This window comes from Perissodus microlepis, chromosome 7, assembly GCF_051167445.1.
Source record: "Perissodus microlepis isolate ML-2025 ecotype Zambia chromosome 7, ASM5116744v1, whole genome shotgun sequence".
NCBI lineage: Eukaryota > Metazoa > Chordata > Actinopteri > Cichliformes > Cichlidae > Perissodus > Perissodus microlepis.
The window spans coordinates 56,536,168-56,557,510 of NC_140467.1; the positions used below are offsets into that span (position 1 = coordinate 56,536,168).

The 21,343-nt window shown below is 40.2% G+C and overlaps 2 protein-coding genes across 8 annotated transcripts in view; both read right to left on the bottom strand.

Annotated features, from left to right (window-relative positions):
* sptan1 (spectrin alpha, non-erythrocytic 1) overlaps window positions 1-1,193 on the bottom strand; it is a 42,130-nt gene extending 40,937 nt beyond the window's left edge. For both annotated transcript variants that reach the window (XM_084936164.1, XM_084936163.1), the window contains exon 1: window positions 1,065-1,193. The gene's annotated coding sequence lies outside the window, so the exon portion shown is untranslated. The remainder of the gene's footprint in view (window positions 1-1,064) is intronic.
* A 3,498-nt stretch (window positions 1,194-4,691) lies between these two features.
* On the bottom strand, window positions 4,692-20,236 carry odf2a (outer dense fiber of sperm tails 2a). Of its 6 annotated transcripts, none has more exons than XM_084936172.1 (19): window positions 20,010-20,236; window positions 18,548-18,675; window positions 18,268-18,381; window positions 17,996-18,172; window positions 17,040-17,233; window positions 16,645-16,777; window positions 16,378-16,503; window positions 15,528-15,602; window positions 15,341-15,412; window positions 15,056-15,172; window positions 14,652-14,837; window positions 12,496-12,605; window positions 8,991-9,126; window positions 8,671-8,781; window positions 8,302-8,565; window positions 7,703-7,803; window positions 6,167-6,329; window positions 5,434-5,559; window positions 4,692-5,349 (listed from the first exon to the last, which is right to left on the bottom strand). In XM_084936172.1, the coding sequence occupies exons 2-19, from the start codon at window positions 18,650-18,652 to the stop codon at window positions 5,179-5,181; spliced, it is 2,481 nt and encodes an 826-aa protein (XP_084792298.1). In that variant the 5' UTR covers window positions 18,653-18,675; window positions 20,010-20,236; the 3' UTR covers window positions 4,692-5,178. The 6 variants fall into 6 exon arrangements, with proteins under 6 accessions (XP_084792298.1, XP_084792294.1, XP_084792296.1 ...); XM_084936168.1 differs by having other exon boundaries at window positions 18,548-18,661; window positions 20,010-20,234; XM_084936170.1 differs by having other exon boundaries at window positions 17,046-17,233; window positions 18,548-18,661; window positions 20,010-20,233.
* Between the last annotated feature and the right edge of the window lie 1,107 nt (window positions 20,237-21,343).

The window sequence follows — 21,343 nt, forward strand, 5'->3', positions numbered from 1 at the left end:
TTGCTTTTATAATTGTGACTCTCTTGGTGAATAACAATACAACTAACTATGAAATGCCACAACTGGGAGTATAGAAAGTCTGTTTTACACTGTTGACTCATTCCTGTTGTGCCTTCATGTATAGTAGGGTGCACACTGTGGAGGCAGCTGGTATGTGAAGAACTTAGCACCACCCTGCCAAAGTCTGATGAGTGGACACTCTGTAGCAGATGTGTGGACGGTAGGTTTTCACCGCTTAAAAGCGTTCTAACGCAAAATGTATGTAAATGACAGTGTCATTTTCACATCCTTACTAAACTCCTTAAACACTAGCCTATTTGATTAGCAGTGTCTCCACCAAATTACATATAAATGATTAACTGTGAGTCAGTCCGTACTGAGATACAAGCAGGAGAGACAGATAAGGCCCGATGTTCAAAGGCATTCATCTGAACTGGGCGGCTCCCTTGTAGCATGGCCGACAAGTTAATGCAGCCGCTTCCATAAATATTATAAACTAATGCTTGATTAATTCTCAAAACATTAAGTGTAAAAACTGAGTGAAGATCAATTTCACTGGACAAGTAAGAAAAAACCTGTTAAGACTAACGGGCCAGCTAGCAGCTCATGAGTGTATACTCGCTCTTGAGAGCATATTAAATCGCCCACGACTGGCATTATAACAACGACGTTACAACTTACATATAAGATTTATTATAGATACCCCCCATCAATCAATCGACTTGTCCAAGTTTAAATCGATCATTTTGTTTGAATGCAGCGTACATTTACGGGTATCAATGAAGGCTAACGTCATTAGGTAGGCGGCTAAAGCTAACAAGCCAGACCGCCTCAGAGCCAAACAGGTTTACTTCTTCGCTCGTCATTTAGGGTTTTTACATACCAGCTTAGAAAACATCGAACAATGAAAACGCTTGCAGCTGGTTAGCCTTAGTCATTCAATTATCGAATGCACGATATTTGGAGAGCAATGAAATTAATTCAACAAATCGTTACCAGTTTGGAAACATGCTGCATGGAATCTGTTGTAATATACTCAATTCAAAATAACAGCACTTTCCTACCTCAGTGGGTTTACCAAAAAGTGTTTACAACTTGGTGCTTGTCCAGGCGAAACGACGACGAAGGACGTACAACCGCTGTCGATGGAGATGGGGGTGGCCTTTTTTTTCTTTAACCCAAGTGTGACGTCATTTTCAGCAGCTGCGCGGAAAAAACCGAGGAGTGACGGGAGAAGCCGAAGCTCTGCCGATAACAGCGTCCAGTCGCATCCAAGGTCGCCAGGCTTTCTTTTTGTTAGTTGGCTTGACACAAACGTAACCCGCCGGGCTTTCTCTGCGAGTAATGATCCATATGAGTGCTGCCGGTTCCGGTCACAGACGCTATCAAATCAAGATGATAAAATGGTGATACAAATCTACAAAGATAAAAAGTGCAAATTCGACAAGACAATAATCTTCCGGAAACGCGTTAATCTTGTATTTTGGCACTCAAAGCGTTAAAATAAACATTTTAATTATAGTTAATTATTTTGATTGCACATCAGAGCTGTGAAACTGAAAACTGGACACATTTAACATTAAGCTGCTGTCCCACAGTGTAACAAAGGAACTCATTTTAGTTTATTGGCAGAAGAAGTTAAATTAACTTGACTGAATAGAACCGGGCTGGACTCCCGAGGGCCGATTTACTTTTGCGTCAATGAGTAGAGGGCTGCTGTACACCGGCCCTACACTCACTAACAGCATTCGCCCATTTTCAGCTAGCATCAGGAAGTGTCATATTTTGTAATATCGATACTTTTTCCCAGCCTTACTCAAATAATAGAATGTAAAAAATAATATTTAGTCAGTTCTTGTGTTTGAGGCTTTTCATACTATTTTTACATTAACTCCAAGAGGAAGTGTTGTATGTTAGAGTCATTTTTTAAGATATGAACCTATAATACTTGATATTTTGTTTTAAGTGAAAATGACTTTCACAGTTTAAGTACAGCTGAAAGTGTCATAATTTGGAGAATTGCAGGTTAAGAAACCAAATGTAGGACTAACAGACACAGGCATGTCATGGACAAAGACCAAGCCCTTTTATTTTTGCCTGAAGTGCATATAACAAACAAAATCCAGAGAGAAGCAAACAAACAGCAATGTCCAGATGAACAGAATCAGCTTTTTGGGTAGAAAACAAGGAGTCACTATGGGTATCCATCTGGGAAACACCGACAAATGAGTGTATAAAATAAAGTTGAGGTAAAAAGGGAGCTAGAAACAGGAAGGTAAGTAAAGCTGAAGACAACTGACTAAAGGTAACATTAGAGACAATACACTGGAGACTATAGCAAAGTAAAACAGGTATTAAACAGAAACACTGCACATGAGTTAATGAGTCAGGCAAGTTGATAAATGCTGGACCTAAGACCTAGGACCAAGACATACAAGATTACTTGATTACTCATCAGTTACTTGATGAAAAGGTGTAACTACTTTGATAGTGACTTAAGGTAAAATCCCATCTGAATCCAAATTTATGTTCAGGTTCTCTTTATTTGAATATTGCTCATGTTTTCGCTGTGTTATTCTGTTCCCTGATTGTTTTTAAAGGTGTAATAATTTCCCTAGGGATTAATAAAGTATGCTGATTCTGATTCTGATAAGAAGCAAGTTCAATACAGCCAGTCTTTCTTTGTATTAGCTGGCTTGACAGCCAGAAATAACAGAGAGTACAACAATAGCTGTCAAATTTCTTTGTTAACCAAAGCATTCTGCTTCGGGATCTCAGCATATGCACATAAAAGGAGCATTTCATCTTCATCTCTTCCAATGAAAATCTTAATCTTCAGCTTGCCCTCCTGTCTTTTCATTAGTGCCCCTGTCTCCAAACCATACATCATAGCACGTCTCACTACCATGATCAGAACCTACAGCTATCAGGACCCCCTCCTCTAGAGCCAGCGCCTAATTTAGACCCAAGAGACAGACACTCTTCCTGCTTTTAAGATTAGGCTGAAAGGAAGTTTCTTTCTGTTAAAAGGGAGTTTTTCCTTCCCACTCTTGCTACGTGTTTCCTCATAGGGTGTTTTGTGATTGTTGGGGTTTCCTTCTGATATTGTAGGGATTTTACCGTACAATATAAAACACCTTGAGGTGACTGTTGTTGTCGTCTCTTTGACAAAACAACTAAAAACCCACCTTTTTAAACCTGTGTTTAACTTTTATTTTTATGTTCTGGCATTTCTTTTGTGAAGCACTTTGTGATTGTGACTTGAAAGGTGCTATACAATTTGAAATTTTGCTTATTTACTCTTATTGCAGTAGCACTTGAGAGCCCAGAGATCACAGGTATTCAAGATGGATGTTCAGGCTTCTCTTCTGTGTTTCTTGCACACAGAAGCTTCTCCAGACTCTTATTGAATCTTATTATGTAATGTAGATTAAAATATTCAGTCTTTGTAATATTACACTGAGGAACATTATTCTGAAATTGTTCCAAAAGTTGTAGGCACAGTTTTTCTCCAGATTGAGGAAACTCTGCCACCTTTACTTCTGAGTAAAGATGTAATTAAAAAAAAAATTAAACCAGCCTTGTTACTGACCTGTTGCCTAATCAGCTGCAAAATGTTTCTCAATCTTTTTCTTTTATTAACACTTACTTTTCCAGCCTCTTTGTTGCCCCATCCCAACTTTTTTGAGATCTGCTCATACCATCGGATTAAAAATGAGCTAATAGTCTATTATTACTATTAAAGTCTATTTTTAGGGGATTTTAAAACTATATAAAACAAACAACATAAATATTAAGAGTATTGCCATATACTGGTATTGTACTTTTGTACAAATATGATTACAGACTGCCTTTTCTCTCATATCATTATTGTGATATATTCTTTTTAGTTTAGTTTTTTTGGCCAGGATAATCTTGTAATGATATTTGATAACATAACAGCCGTAGTATATGCCACTGATTGGAAAGTCTATTTGAATAAGGCAAAAAAAGAGAAAATAAATATTTTTGCTCTATTGCTGGTTTAATATTATATTTGACATATATAAAACTTTCCATTATTAAATACACTCAAGTTTAAAAAACATGAATGACAGTTATTGATGCTACTCAAAATAATGATATTGATAAACACAATGCCTTGTACCAGCCAAAGGAAAATATTAACACCACTGTTTTCAGCTCCATACAAACAGAAGGAAAGACACATTTAAGTACTTACTGGATCAGAAATGCATGACTTGGTTTCGGCATACATACATACATACAAAAAACTCAGCAACAGTACAAAACTGTGACTGTTAATTCTGGTGATAAACATTAGCTCTATTGTGATATGATATGGCCAACAGTGATGGGATGATTAAGACCTGGATGTAAAGGACGACCCCCAGAAGGACAGAGCCAGCAAAGCTGGTTTAGTAAGCACCCCCATTTCCCACACCCTGCTGCTGGGCGAGGAAGAGTGGACCCGGGACCAATGTCGACCGCAACCCAGGGCAACACTCTTCTTCCACACTGCACACATTAGTCAAACTGGACCTCTCAAAGCCCCATCACCAGGACCTTGCGAAATCTCTTTCTGAAGGCAATATTAAACTGGCGAAACATCTCATGCAAGCACTGGCTTCTGTAAAGGTGTATGTCTGGGAGAATTACTTTCACAGAATTACACTTCTAAAGTTGTTTGCATTAGTGGTTGGCTGTTTTGGTTACATCTTTTTTTTTTGTTATTAGTCTTTTAATATATTTTCACAATTACCTGTTATGAAAGCCCACATAGCCTTTCGTAACAGGAGCCAACCACTACCAAAAACTGCACTTCTTCTAAGTATACCCTCATAACCAGTGGTCGGGTTAAATACCTGTAGCTCTCTACCATTTCTTTAAAAATGTCTTTACACACCTAAATAAATGCAGTTGTCTTCCTTTTACAAGCTCTTAAGGTCACTTAAGGCTCCATAGGGGAGTCAGACACTGTGGACTGCCATGATAAAATCTGACTACAACAAAAATGAACATTTTTTACTGATAGGGACAAAATCAAGTGTGAGCTCTGTGGTAGGAAACTTTATTACAGCTGAGCTATTTAAACTGTGGTACCATCACAGCCTCCAGCTCTGCCAGCCAAATCTAGTGACAGGCTTAAGTCATGCCACTGTTCTGGAATATACACAATCAGCTGGGTGAGGAGGCTTGCAGAGAGCTGCTGAGGGAAAAGTCTCCAAACACACTAGCATAGGATCCTTTGAGGAACTGGACATAGTTTTGCAGGCTTCGATTAGTGCTGTCTGACTGCTCCAAGCGATCCTTCAAATCCTGCAGCTGGCTCTGGTACCGCCACTCCATCTAAGCATCAGAAATACATACTTTACAGACCGGCAGATGTTTCTACACAGACAATTTTAGTCAGTAATTCCCAGAAGCCTTTACCTGCTCTTTGCTCCGTCTCAATTGATTCATTTCTGCAGTGGTCCTGCTGAGTTGGTTTTCTAGGTCCAGTATTTTGGACTGGGTGGAACGTTGTTTGTTGACAACACGTTCTTTGGTCTCTGACATCTGATAAACAGATCACACTGGATTTCACTAAAATTTCTTTTATACACTATTTCAATGTTATATGCTCTTATAAACAAATTCAAATAAAATATAGTCAGTGTATGTATATATGAAAAAATGGGTGTATCATATTTGACAACAGTTAAATTCAGTCATCAATAAAGCATATTTAATACAAGCTAAAAAGGAAACATTTAATAGTCAGAGATGCCAAGATATCTAAGGTGGTGACTGACTCAGAACACTAACCCAGAGCCCAATTCAAAGAAATGAAACCCGTGATTATAATACTGCTGAGGGAGTGGGCATTTAGAGCTAAAACATTGCATTTACAGATACACATACACAGTCCATTGTGTAGATGGAGTGGTTTAAAGGAACAACATATTTGAAGCAGTATCATTAAGTTTCTAGTGTATTTTTCACACACTTTGCTTTCTAATGTTAATTAAAATCCAGGTGTTTCCTCTAAAGCTTGCTGGGCTGTGTGGTCTGTATGTGCTTTGTATCATCGTGTCTTTTTATTGTGAATTGCTGTCACACTTGGGGTTAATCATATTTTGTGTAAAGTTCTTTATAAGTAAATCACTATGAAAAAGGATCAGACTTGTTGGCGAGCATCATCCAGAGCCTCCTCCAGCCGATGGCTCAATAATGAGCATTCTCTTGTTTTTTCTTTTAGACGGAGCTCATTGCTGTGGACGGTCTCTTCCCGTTTTGCAATAACTGCTAGCAGGTCGCTATTCTGACTGCCGGTCTCCTTTAACTTTCTAGAAGATGGCAAACAAAGAGACAATGACAACAAGGTGCAGTTAGAGTATTTTCAATGAACATATATTTCAAATTGCTTAATTAACAGGCTTTGGGAGCGTATTTAATATTAAATCGATATAATTCAAATATGATTCAGTGGAATTCTGTCAGGACAAGCAAGGCAAGCGCTGTCAAATTTAAAAATAGACAAATTAAATTGAATTTTCACTTGTTCCATTGGCAGATTTTTTTCACTTATTCCAAGCAAAAATATCTTGTATTAAGTGAAAAAAAAAAATCTGCCAATGGAATAAGTGAAAAATCTCTAGTTTCAAGATGCACTGTCTAAAAACAAGTTCATATATCTTACTGAAGTGTTACCCTGTAGCTGATTGTGTCTTATTTTAAGTGTGATGAGATTATTTTGACTAGAAATTAAAAAAATATACTTGGTAAGATTTCGAGTTTTTGCAGTGTATTGCCAGTCCCAGTCAGCAGTTCTCCTGCCCAATCAAACACAGCCTGAGCCAGCCAGCTTCCCATTCCTGAGTCAGCGCACAGCTTGCCAGAACTTTTTTGAGGCCTACCAAAAGACCCTAAACTCCTATCACACCCCAGGTTTTTCTATCAGAACTGCAGAAATTGCACCGGATACCCCCTCTGATACTCCTCTGCTGCTTCAGGAGACACCTGGCCAATCAAGCCTGGGAACGCTCCTTCTTCAGCCAGACGGGACATCATGATTCAATAGCTAAACAAACACCAGTGGATTTATGTTTGCTCAATTCTCACCACACAAAATACAAATTCAGAATCCTGATATAAAATGTGCTGCTCCTATTTGACAGGGTCACTAAGGTTTACCTCAGCATTTACCCAGCTCACAGGACATTTCTCTGCCTAAAAGCATTTCAGAGACTTGCTGACAACATGATTTTGTGGAGCAGCAAGTGTCTTCTGTCCACTCCTCTTTATGCTATGAAACAACGGCGTGCTGTCAATGGAGGACATGCTTCTTCACTTATGGCCAAACATAGTTCTATATGCTCTCTTCCCAGCCTCATATCATTAGTATTAAGAGGATTAGAAATGGCTGCTTCTGACTTTGTTAACTCCATCATTGTGTTTTATTTTGACCAATTGCAATACAACAAATGTCCCAGTAAGCCGGTTATGTTACCTGGGGTTTGGGTTATTTTTTTCTTTTTAAACTGAAAAATCTGAATTTCATGAAACCTGCTTTCTAGAACAGGATCAGATACGGGGTTTTATTAGGAAATGACAAGGTGTAAAGACAAGAACAAGAAACAGCTGTTGGACGACATGGTGGTTGATAAATAATTATATATCTAGACAGCATTAAAGTGAAACAGCATAAGAGAAGACGGACCTTTCCAAACTTTCTACTCGCTGCTGAAGCTGTCTGTTCTCCTCCAGCAGCACCTTTTTCTTCTGTCTAAGAAGCTCCATCTGGCTGCCTTGGGTCTCCACCTAACACAATAGAAAGCCTTTGAATAATGTATTTAGAAAACATTTTCACTGAATATTAACTGAAGATGCACAGAGATGAAAAGTAGTCTCAGAATGGAATGGATGTGGCTCAAGAGACAAGGGGGAAAGTTGGTAGTTTGATCCCTGGCTCCTGTTAAAGTTGAAATGCTCTTGAGAGAGATGCTAAAACCCACATTACCCCCAGTTGGGTATGGTAGAATTGTTATTTGTGCCCTTTTCTACAACTTTATTAGTCTGTTAGCTATAATTATATTAAAAAGCTATTTTTCCAAACTTTGTAAAGCACCATTGTATCCACACTTCCCAACAAGCATTCCTTTCTGCCCATCTATCATTTATTATCTGTCATTCCCATTTGTTCTTGCTCTTGTACCACTACCATCCAATATTTTTATTTGAATTTTTCATTAACATCATTTCAATATTGTTAATATTTTTAATGCTATCTTTGGCTATAAAGCATAAGACTGTTGTGACCTTCATGCGGAGATCAGTCAGTGCTGTGCTGAGCTCCAAGCTGTGTTTCTCCTGGCTGCACTCCCTATCCTGAGCTTCCTGCAGCTGTAGCTGGGAGCGCTGTAGGGCTTCAGGAAGAGGCTCCAACTCTGCCAGCCGTCCCAGAAGCTCCCTGCGCACTTCATCGATCTCCTTCTCCAGCTCCCCCTGCACCGTCTGAGCCTTCTGCTCTGCTTGAGCCAGCCGAGCACAGTACTCATCTGCCTCAGCCTGGGTTTTCTCCAACTTTGTAGATATGGTTTAACAGGACAACAAGGACAATAACGGTGTCATTTCTGTACAATGACAATGTAAAACTGTTGTATCCCCGTGAGAGTGTGAAATAATGACCTGCATCTTATAGCTGTCTAGGAGGCCCTCATACTGTCTGATGGAAACTTTGACCTGTTGAAGCTCTAACTGAGACACGGACAGCTTCTCCTCCACTGCAGATGCTGTAGCCTGAGAGAAACAGAACTTTTATTAAATAAAAATGACAGTTCATACTCCTAATGCAATATAAGTGAACCCAAAGCTATTAGAATCAGTAATGGAAAGATTACATCCAAGCCGCAAAAGCATAACAGATGTGTCGAAATTCTGATCAGGGCATGGTTTGATTAACATTTAGCAAATCTGTTATCGTTAATAAGTGACTTTGGCTGTTTCACCTTGAGGGATTGGTTCTCCAGTTTGGCAGCAGTACTCTCTGCAGTGATTTCACGGAGACGATCCAGCAGCGCTTCTTTCTTTGCTCTGCCTTTATCCTTAGTAGTATGAAGCTGCTCAGTCAGCTCTGCTATACGGCTGTCATACCACATATTATAACAAGTTAACAAGGATTAGATTTCCATTCATATAAACAAAATCCATCTGAAAGAGTAAAAGTCCAAAGTCAAAATTCTATTAATGAAGTTTGGTAACTGATTTCATCACAACAGGATCTTTGTGATTTTCATGTTACATTTTCTGGAAGCTTGCCGTTATCTGAATTAAGGGTCTAAAGACTTATATATGGTTCAATAATGTTTAAAAGGTCCACTGAGCACACTGATTTGTGATACTGGACTAAATAAAAACTCAAGTAAAAATAAATTTAATTCAATTTTATTTATATAGTGATGTCTGCTGCTGCAGATGGCGTGGCGTGACGAGAGTGCAGACCCAAATGCAGACAATGGAGATGTGATGAAGTGAACAGAAAGTGAGCAGTTTATTTCTGGCTGCACAAGACTACAAACAAAAGCAAAGAAGGACTAAGACGGAACTAACAGAAGCTATACTGGGAAAAGCTAAAATACTAAGTACATGAAGCCTAAGACCTGAAACCTGAAACTTGGAACACAAAGGAAGAAAAGCACCAACAAGAGACAGACAGAGGACTAAATGCACAATGATAACAAGGAAATGGCAAACAGGAGGGAAACACAGCTGCGACTAGTCAGAGACAACGTGACAGGAGGGAAGCAACCCTGAACACACTAAACGCAAGACGCGGGACTATCAAAATAAAACAGGAAACATGAGAAACAAGCTGAGACACGGACCGCTGTGACTGCTGAAGAACAGACATGAGTATATAACGGACTCGATGTGAGACATGAAATACAGGGCAGGGACAGAAACAAAAGCCTAAGGACTAGAAACAACAAATATAACCAGAAACTAACTAAGTGAAAGTATATTCAAAAACACAGGGTGCCCAGACCCAGGACCATGACAATACTGCCAAATCACAACAACAGTTCCCTCAAGGCGCTTTATACAAATGACTTGCAAATCTCATAAAGTGTCCTGTTTTCTTTTAACACGTGTCCGTAAATGTCTGGTAACTGAGAAGATCAGCTGCTGGAATTTTGGGAGGAATGTTGTCCCATTCTTATCTGATAGAGGATTTTAGCTACTCAACAGCCATATGTCTTCTTTTTCATATTTCTTATTTCATAATGTGCCAAATGTTTTCAGTTATTGAAAGATCTGGGTCAGCCTGCAGGCAAGCCAATTCAACCCCCAGATTCTTCCACTACAAAGACATGCTGTAGGAATAGATTAAATGTGCAGTTTAGCATTGTCTTGCTTAAATATGCATATTATGCACACAGGGAGCATATTTTGCTCTAAACCTTTCAGCATTGACGACGCTTTTCCAGATGTGAAACCTGCCAATCCCCCCCTGACATTTACGTTTTCCAAAAAGATTATCAAATTTCAATTTGTCTGACCAAAGTACAGTTACTCCACAATTTGCAGATGCAGATTTTTTGCAGATTGTTGTAGCTACATAGCTATTCTGACATCACCCGTTGGTTCGTAAATGTCCATTCTGAAGTCTCAAGATCAACCTTTCCACCATCTTTATCGCAAAAAACAGTGATGGACCCTGACAGTGACAATGGGCACCTCTGACTGTGAAACCACTTGCTAGTACGCTCACAAGTCGTTAGCCAATGAGAAAGCAGATAACACCACAGCTCATCCTGCTTTATGTAACATGGTATGATAATGTTTACAAAACAGATTTCATCTTTTATTCAGTATGACCCAAAATGCATGACTAGGTCAAAGAACACAGTAGCAAAGTGTTTGCAGAGGGGAACACAGAAAGCCTATAGACTTCTATAGGACTGGAAGTGTTTTTGCAACCTCAGCTAGTGCCACCAGGTGGCATGGATGGATATAATGCACTTCCATATCGGCTTCATTTTTTTTGACCAGCAATCTATGTCAATCTTTTTTTCTTTTTTTTTTTATAATCACGTTACTAACCTGTTGCCAATGAACCTAATTAGCTGCAAAATGTTCCTCCAGACATTTTTTTCAGTACCACTTACTTTTCCAGACTATTACTGCTCCATTCCAACTTTTTTGACATGTGCTGATATGTTCTATTGTCAATATAATATGGGTTTATTAGATTACACAGTTTTCACCTTGAAGCGATTGTGGTTCTGTTTTGGCGCTATATACATAAAATTGAATTAAGTTGAAATTTACATCACACACACGTTTTCCTTAGGATCACATTTTTTTTTGTATTTTAACAAAACAGCCAAACAAATGAGTCTCAGCAAGAGTGCTCCTCTCAGAGTTTTGCCAAAGAGATCAATGGACATATTGTGTCAACTACATTTTCTCCATATCTGCATGTCTCTCACATCCCACCCTCAAATGTACTGCTATATCCAACTTCAGCTCAAACAATTCCCTGTTTATTTCTCTCCCAGAATGATACTGAAAGCAAGAAAACTTGATGAATGAATGGAAGATGCTTGGTATATGGCTACAGTCTATAACCCTATGCTAATGCCATTACTGGTATAAGGCATTTTGCACTACACAATTACCAATGTGACATTTGAAGACCTTGCAAACCCATCCATCCATCCATTTTCTTCCGCTTATCCGGGGCCGGGTCGCGGGGGCAGCAGCCTAAGCAAAGAGGCCCAGACCTCCCTCTCCCCAGCCACCTCCTCCAGCTTATCCGGGGGAACACCAAGGCGTTCCCAGGCCAGCCGAGAGATATAATCTCTCCAGCGTGTCCTGGGTCTGCCCCGGGGCCTCCTCCCAGTGGGACATGCCTGGAACACCTCACCCAGGAGGCGCCCAGGGGGCATCCTTGTCAGATGCCCGAACCACCTCAGCTGGCTCCTTTCGATGTGGAGCAGCAGCGGCTCTACTCTGAGCCCCTCCCGGATGGCCGAACTTCTCACCCTATCTCTAAGGGAGAGGCCAGCCACCCTTCGGAGGAAGCTCATTTCTGTTGCTTGTATCCGCGATCTCGTTCTTTCGGTCACTACCCACAGCTCGTGGCCATAGGTGAGGGTAGGGACGTAGATCGACCGGTAAATTGAGAGCTTCGCTTTTACACTCAGCTCCCTCTTCACCACGACGGACCGGTGCAGCGTCTGCATTACTGCAGCTGCAGCCCCAATCCGTCTGTCGATCTCCGGCTCCCTTCTCCCATCACTCGCGAACAAGACCCCGAGATACTTGAACTCCTCCACTTGGGGCAGGAACTTATCCCCTTGCAAACCTCAAAATAAAAATGTATTCATGGTGATTTTCTCCTGCATGCCATTCAGCTGTCCAAAACTCCTTTGTGAAAAATAAAAGGAGTTTAGGATCTTGGGTTTGTTATCCCCCCTTTGTGAACAGAGAAAAGGAAAATGAAGTTACCTGTTCAATAGCGACAATTCCATATCCAGTTTACTCTTGTCTTTTGCTTCTCGTGCATGTTGATTCTGCCATGTCTCAGCTGCTGACAGCACCTCTGCTATCTGCTTCTCCTGCAATTGGAATACATTTTTGTCACTGTTCACTAATACTGGTTGAGTCAGTTATAATCATAGTTGGGCACTGGTTTGTTTTTAGACTTCTCCTGGTATGAGGTGCTTATGTTGATATGCTGTATTTGATTGTACATTATGGTCAAATATCTCCATTTGTTGAGTTCTAGAATCATGTCCAAAGACATTTTGGAAACGTACATAAACATATAGTAGAACTGTAAAAACCTGTAATCTGTAAAGCCACTGTTGTGTTTGTGACCAGCTCTGTCTATGAACATGCTGCAGCTGTTTTTTAAGTTGAAAAACACAAGCACTGCGCTGGATTGCTGGTGATGTATGAATGGCTCGACCTTTTTAAGGAGCAAAACAAGTCCTGTTTTTCCTTGGTTTTATGACTTTACATCATATGGGATCAAGCTGTATGCCAAAAAATTTGCAAGGCTTTAACTCTTTGATGCACCTCACCAGAAAGGATCAAGAGCGAGGACACACGTGTCACACAGACTGTTTAAGTGTGGCTGAATGATGCCAAAGACAGAGAAGGTGATCCAAACTGAAGATGTAGAATTACCAGGAAGCAAAATAGTAGACTAATGGGATAGCTATAACCTCCTGGGGTTATCCAGAAAGTTATAGCTATCCTGTATGTCTGCTATTTGCTCTCCAAGCCAATCGGACCATGATAATGATGCAAAGAGGACAGCCCTGCCAAATATTTCCAGAGGGTAAGATAGTACTGACAAACCAGCCCAGTTGTAGTAATAAGGTCCCAGACATTAATATGTACAGTACCTACTACTGGTCATCATAAAAGCAGCCAGAATAATATTGCTTTTTCTACTGAATTAAAGTATAGACTCTCTATATGTGTGTCAGAGCTGCATGAAATAAGACTTTTGTTCATAACCCACCTGCACACTTACTCAGAGCTGACTGAACTATTTCTGATCTGCTGCTCTGGAACTTAAAACTCCACATTACCAGTTCATCTACTCAAATTTCAGGCTCACACTCTGTGGTGTTTATTACATTTGTTTGCTGCAGTATGGACCAGAGGGTTGGACTATGAAGCAAGTTTGACAGGCTTTCTTTAAGTTAGCTGGCTTGGCAACTCTTCAATCAGTGATAAAGACGATGAAGAAGGCTTCAGGATCTGGGCAGGCTCAAATAAAAGAAGGCATCAAATGCTTCTTTTGACTCTACTTCTGTGAAAAATTAACTGTACCGATGGTTGAATTAACTGTGATTTATCACATTTTTTTGGAAATCTGGGCCACATTTGTGCCTGATTACAGCCAGACCCACTGAATCCAGAAATCACTTAAATAGAACCTGCATGACAAAGAGAAGCAGGCTAAAAGATCTGAAAAAGCTACACATCATGGTACAATCTAAAGAAGCAGCCTAATGATTAAGATGAACAGTATGGGCTCAAGCTCACACTCTTAAGCACCTGAGATCCTTCTGCAACCAACCTCTGAAAATAATGGAGATAAAGTGGCATCAGTATTATACTGAATCTAAAAAAAACATCTCGTTAAATTAGTTTTCAAATATATAAAGAGTCTAGTGTCACTGCATCTTCTTAAAGACAAAACAGCAAAGGTCACTAGGAGGATGGTGAATGGCAACTGTAAAATAACACATCATAGATGCACATCTAGACAGTCAGTATTCTTCATAAGGCCCGTCTTCTCTGCGACACACTGAAACCAAACTAACTGCAGATCCTGAAGTCAAACTAGGAAGAAAGACTGGAATTTTGCATAGATATAAAATCTCCGTTCAGCACATTAGCTTCATAATATGTTAAATTGCATTATCCCTATCATATAAAAGTATCATCATTTGGACATAACAATAATTTTTACCCAGATCAAATGGGAAATTATTTCTATTCTCTGTGACTTATATGACAAAATCAAACTGAACAGAATATAATTGACAGAAATGACATAATATAAAAAACAGCAGAACAAGTTTAATATCCATGACATTAAAGGTTTTAATAGACTGGTATGTCTGCGCTGTGGAAGGACGTACCATGTCCAGCAGCTGGATGCTGAGATGGCCTGCAGTGTCCTCGCTGCGCTCAGCTCGCTGCTTTTGGGCCCGTGCGGCTCGTTTCAGAGCCTCTCGGTCTGCGCCTGCCTGCTGCTTTAGTGTCACCAGCTGATCTGTCAGATGTTTTATCTCCACCTTCTGCCGATTGGCTGCTTTTTCCAGGTTCTGAACCAATGTCAGAGGATAACAGACGCATAGATAAAGATATACTGAAAAAAGCATGTCTGACTACAATACAAACAACTGGACAAATATAGACTGCAATAAATATAGATTATCCAGGGTGTGTGTTCACTGACTATCATTTCTTTCCATCCATCCATCCATCATTATTACACACAGCACCAAAAACAGCAACAGATGGCAGAAGATACCACACAAACCTTTATCTGCACAGTGAGGCGACTGTTCTCAGCGTCTTTGCTCCGGAGCTGTCCTTGTAAATGAGCTCGTGTTGACTCCAGGCTCTTTGAAAAAACAGCTGTGCTCCTGGCATTGTCCTGCATTTCCAAAGCCAGCAGAAGATACTTGTTTTGTGCTTTGACATTTGTTAGTTCTAAGATTATATGATATGAGTAATGCTGCAGTAAAAGAATGCCGTATGGAAAATTTCAGCTCTGCAGTTTGACACAGTTTCAGATGAAGAGAGTTCTAAATAAGACAGCCACCTTTTCATCATCTAAGAGCTTGGCAAGTCGATTAACCTCTCGGTCTTTCTCTTGAAGTTTAACAACAAGATGCTGTAAAAGGAAAGAAAACATATTATTTCTGACACAAAAAAGGAAACAACACAAAACGGATATAGTTTGTGAGGTTACTTAAACAAAAAGAATTTGTAGTTTCTATTAAACTCACGGCATTTTCAGCTTCTGTGTCTGCCAGTTTCTTGAGTAATTCGTCCTTCCTTGACAGCTGGAGTGACTCCATCTGCTTTAAACCATCCACACATATAAAACTTCACCAGTTTCTTTAACAAGCATTTACTGCATCTACAAAAGTGTTAAGAGACCAACCAAGGCTAAATATTGTGACAGAATATAATCAACTTACTAAGTAAGGATTCATTTATTTGAAAATTACAACAGATCTGCACAATACTGGCAAATCTAGCTTCCTACCAAAACTACGACTGCGACATGCCCCCTTCTCTCACTCTGTTTCTCTGCACTGAGGTTTCCTTGTGTTGTTTTCATGTGAAAGAATACTGTCCCAGAAACAGTTCAATATTTACTCATCTAAAGGCAGCATGAGTTCCTGTGTATTTTGTGCTATTGTAAATTGGCAGTTGGATTAGACTGAGGTTACGGTTCATTCATTGGACCCTGCTTGCATGAAATGGATCATCAACACAATCCTGCAACCATTTACACTGGAGCTTAAGGCGCAATAGGCTCTCGTTAGATTTCTCCAAATGATCTGTGCTGTAAATCAAAAAATCAATCAATCAATCAAAAAGAGCATGGTATGCTAAAACGCAGTGCACAGAATGTACATAAACTGCCACTGAGCCTACTATGGTACACCTCAGCAGGTTTGAAAGTAGATTTTATTACATTCTTTGAGCTGAGAATCTCTTTGGACTTATATGCCAGAGAAGAATAATCAGTGAAAATCTGAGCGAGAAATTCAAACTAGTACCCCCCCTTGTGACACGAAACTCTGACTTTAGCGTTTGTAGCACAGCTCTCTGCATCTTGCACAGTACCTGAGATTCGTGCTGCTCTCTGAGAAGCTTCCGCAGTGTTCGGTTTGTGACCTCAAATGTCTCCAGTTTCTGCAGCAGCAGCTCGTGCTGACAGGCCAAGGCTGAAGACTCAGAGCCAAATGGCTTCTTCAGCAGCAAAGACACAGACAGAGATAGAAACACTGCATCACGAAACACTGAGAAAGCCTCCTGTTTCTTTCTAAATTTCCCATGTTCCTCTAGTCTCACAGGACACATTGAAAGAGCAGACCCTGAGGTAATACTCACATTGCTACCAGGAGCGCACAGATTGAAAATGGACTCTCGCAGGGCGGAGGCTTGCTTTGCAGCTGCTGCTCCATTCACCTCAGCCTCCATCAGCATCCTGAGTAAAGCATCTTTGTCCTCATGCCCACTGTCACTGTGTAGGAACAAACAGACCTTAAATCACAAACATACTACTACTCGAACATGAGTTTCATAAACGTCATACTCTGAAATGACTGTCCCACCTTTATGTCACATACGCTAACAGGTAGTATAGTTGAAATGCAGTTGAATCAAGCTATTTTCTTTCAGTTGCCTATAGTATAATTAACCACCCAGATCTCTAAGCCCTTTGAAAATGAGGGCAAAGAGAGGCTGTTTGTCACGTGAAGGGTTGGGAATGAGTTTGGAATCACATTTGCCTGTTACAGTCATTCTCCTCCAGCATCTTCTCCATGGAAAGCCGTAACCTGGTGTTTTCCTTCTCCGTCTCCTCCAGCTCTTTGGTCACCTCAGCCAGCTCCTCTTCCTGCTCAGCGATCACCCGCTGGGACACGCTCAGCTGCTTCGACTGACGCTCTAGCAGCCGTTCCTTCTTTTGCATTTCTACCTGCACATATACCGGATAGGTATAAGTGAAAAAGGACATGTGGACCAACGCTTTAAGCACAGAAATCGACAAGAAAACCTCGCTGCTCTTTGTGATCATCAGATGTGGCAGTTTAAAATGAGGGCAAGTCTTTCTATGGGGTAAATGAACAGGTTATCTCCCTGCTATACTTATTACATGTGAGTGGCAAGACTGGAGAATTTTGACTAAATTAATACATTTCTACATTTAGATTTTACCATGTGTTTCTGTGTAAATGGTAAATGGACTGATTCTTAAATGGCGCTTTTCTACTCTCCCAAAGCACGCAAAGCACTTTATACAACCTTTTTCTAGTGCTTTCTATCTACCTCTACCAGGCTTTAGTATTACCTGTTGTCTCGTGACAGGGTGGTACACTCCAAGCTGAGTTTGTGAAGTTAAAATAGCAGTTAAAATGAAATAAATATGACTGGATTAAAAGCACTTGAGCTTGCAAAGTGCTATGTATTTTAGGTTTAACATATTCAAAAATGTTCAAATTTCCAGGAGTATTTAAAACAGTTTCCATGGAATAAACCCATTTATTGTCTGGGTGCCTTAAATGGTTATGTAACAATAAATATGCAACAAGACTCGCCTTGAAAATCCCATGTAAGAAAAATAGAAATCAACAATGTTTATAACACAAGTACTACTAACAAACAAATTATAATCTGAAATCTGTCTAATTAATAGTAAGGTTAGGGTTGTAGGTTGGACAGTTGCTTAATTCAAACTGACCTCATTTTTCAGCGAGCTGACTTCAGTCAATAAGTTGTCAATCTTTCTCGTGTACTGGCTGATTTGTCCATGTAGGCCTTCTTCCTCCTCTGATGCAAGGTCAGCTAACTGAAGTGCAGACTGCGAGCTTTCAGGTTCTGGTTTCGGTGGTGTGATCTCAAGGTTGTGCGTTGGCCCCTTGGTGCAAAATATACCGTGACACTACATCTTTGATTGTGTGAGTGTTTTTAAAAAAATCTCAGAGTGGACTGGAAACTGAGAGAAGGTATTACCTCCCACTTATATGTAGCATCACGTATGGAGGTCTTTCCTGGCGTGATCCCCACACCTCGAGTTTTGACTTTAGCCGTGGGACGAAGGTCTGCTTTGTTGACTGCAGTCTTCCCCTTTAAAATACAGTGTGCTTATATTAATTGCATTTATTAGAATGGGCATGTACTATGGGCATGAGTGAGCAAACGGCTTATGATCAAGAGATTAGATCAGGAGAAACATTCACAATAAAACATGAACAACATCACAAGACAGACAGTCCACATACAAATATCTAACCTGAGGTGACCTGCCAGGACTCCTCTGGCTTTCCAGGTGCACGTGTACTGGCACGGTGTCATTGATGTGCACATGAATTGGAGGTGAATTTGAGCGTGTTCTCATGATTTTCCTCTGTGGTACATGAGCTTAAGTAAGAATAAGCTTAATAGAACAGCATGTAGCTCAATAAAAAAACAAACAATATCTTAATAATTTGCAAATAAATACGACAGGATATGTGAGTTTGATTGCACAAAATCCATAATTTTCTGTTAAGGTAATTCAAAAACAGCTAGAAAAATTACTGGGTATTCTTTTACAAAAAGAATGTGATGGATATGATCCGAAACAGATTCTGGATCTTGTCCACTCTGGTTACTCCCAATGAAAATCTTCAACTGCCACCTCCAGCTCAATACACTCCTCTGCACTCATTTCTCTTGTGCACTGCTTTCGATGTTTCTAAACGTTTCTACCTTTACTAACACTGCTCCTTGCATGTTCACCTTTCCACCTCATCTACTGTCTGGATTCTAGTGACGCTCGTGCCTCTTCTCTCCAGAACATGCCTCCACTTCTCCAGTCTATTCCACCTATTGTTGAAGCTGAGGAGGGGTTCATCAGCTTTACCCCTCTGTAGTTACTAGTGCTCTGCACATCTGTCAAGACGTCCACTACTCTGTCTCCCAGACATCTCTATACCTGCACAGGTATGTCATCTGGACAGACTCTTCATCATCTTCACAGTTCCCCTCACTTTCAGATTCACTAACTTTCCTCATCAGTCCTCGTCTCTCTCGTTTTCTTCATTCATCAGCTCCTCAAAGAACGTCTTCAATTTCCTCAACACACTTTCTTCTTAGCACATTTCTGTCCTTCATCAATCTCTCCTGTTCCACATCCTTTCCAGCTTAATCACACAGGCTGGTCCTTTTCTCCTTCCTTAGGAGAAAGGTGCTGTCCTATGTACACAGTGCTTGGACAGCTTGAATCCAAATACAGTGCTCCTGGCCTTGCTTCCATCTGTTCTCCTGCACACGCAATACTCTAAGTGTCGCTCTAAGACTCTACCTTCTTCCTCCTCTCCATCATATCAGCCAACTCTATATTTCGAAATAGTTCCTCTGAAAACACCTCTGCACTCCTGCCTTTCCTCACATCAAACTTGCCTTCCCTCTTTCCTCCTAGGCACAGTTTCCATCTTAACTCTTTGGTCTATCAACACCTATCATTCATTCGGTCACCGACAAATCTGATCCTCATTCTTGTGTTTGATGTCTGATTAGGAAAAGACTTTTGGCTGACGCCCTATTTATTAATGTATAACCAAAGAGTACACTTCATATCGACATTGTTTTAAACAGTTGGCGAAGTTGTCATGAGGTCACTAAGAAGTATTCCTTCCCATGACATTAGCTTCAAACCTTCACGACAGCATTTTTAGGATGTGTATAGTAAACGAACAAGTCAGGAATCTTACCATAGAAGAGACCGTAAAAGTACACCCCCCAAAATAGAAATATAATTCATTGGCAAAGCACCATTTAATGCTTCGAGAGGAGTTGGATTGGAGTCAACGCCAACAGACAAAGCTTCTTTCTGGTTGGTTACTTTAAAGCACGTGACGTCTTTCTCAAACAGAGATTGGAGCAGAGTCGACGACGTTACGTCACTTAGCAACATACTTAACAAGCTACCAAAGAGAATAGCTGTATAAAGATGACCCCCCCCACTCCCCCTCTAGATCAATTCCATTTTCTAAAGTAAGCTCACCACTCAGCAGCCATCTTGAAACTCACTCAGACTCTTACTTTGAATCATCAGAGGAACAGGAAGCAGTCAAATGTGGTAAAGCACATGAAAAGTGTTTTTCTTCTGCCATCATCTTTGCTGTTGCGAATCTCACGTTTCTGTTAATGCAATATATGCTAAATGACAGAAAAGGGAAAACAAAAATATGCATGAGTACATCGTTGTCTTCCTTCTCTCACCCCAACTGGTCCCAGATTACGGCCCCTCCCTGAGCCTGGTTCTGCCGGAGGTTTCTTCCTATTAAAAGGGAGTTTTTCGTTCCCACTGTCGCCAGAGTGCTTGCTCATAGGGGGTCGTATGATTGTTGGGGGGGTTTCTCTGTATTATTATAGGGTGCACTTTACAATATAAAGCGCCTTCAGGCAACTGTGATTTGGCGCTGTATAAATAAAACTGAATTGAACTGTTGTTTGTTTGGGAGGAATTAAGTTCAGTGTAGTTGAGCAGTACCCCAGCAGTAGCATTAAAGGACCACATATTCACATTTCACTCACCTCAAAATCCTTCTATTTAAAAATTGTTATAATTTATTTATTTTAACTAGAGCTGCAGCTTCTCTCAGTGGCTGGGGGTTAAGTGATCAGGATATGGCCCAAGACTTGTATGTTCCATAACTTTGTAGATGGAAAAATATTCAACTACAATAATAATAATAATAATAAGACAAATGAAAAAAGTGTCTAACACATAGGTTTAGATTCTACGTTGTTTGTTATATGTAGAGATGACTTATTCCTTGAGTTAGATCCTTTTTCTGTGCTTGCATGATTCATACGAATGAAAAAGCAGCCAGTGCCCAAAGAAAATCTTTGAAAGATATTTGAAATCTTTAAACCTTGAAACACATCTGTTGAGTGTATCAGCTAATGGGCTGCTTTTAGATTTAAGGTGCTACTCAGGCACCTTGGCCTTTTTTTCCACACTACAACACAGCTATAGGCTTGCTTTACAAACGGGTAAAGCTGATTGTATCACAGAACTCTTTAAACACAAACAACATAC

Coding starts and splice junctions, on each gene's coding strand:
- odf2a (XM_084936168.1), bottom strand. Junction 15,173..15,340: donor AGCTCTTAGATGATGAAAAG/GTGGCTGTCTTA, acceptor TTGGAAATGCAG/GACAATGCCAGGAGCACAGC. Junction 5,350..5,433: donor TGAGACGGAGCAAAGAGCAG/GTAAAGGCTTCT, acceptor TCTGATGCTTAG/ATGGAGTGGCGGTACCAGAG.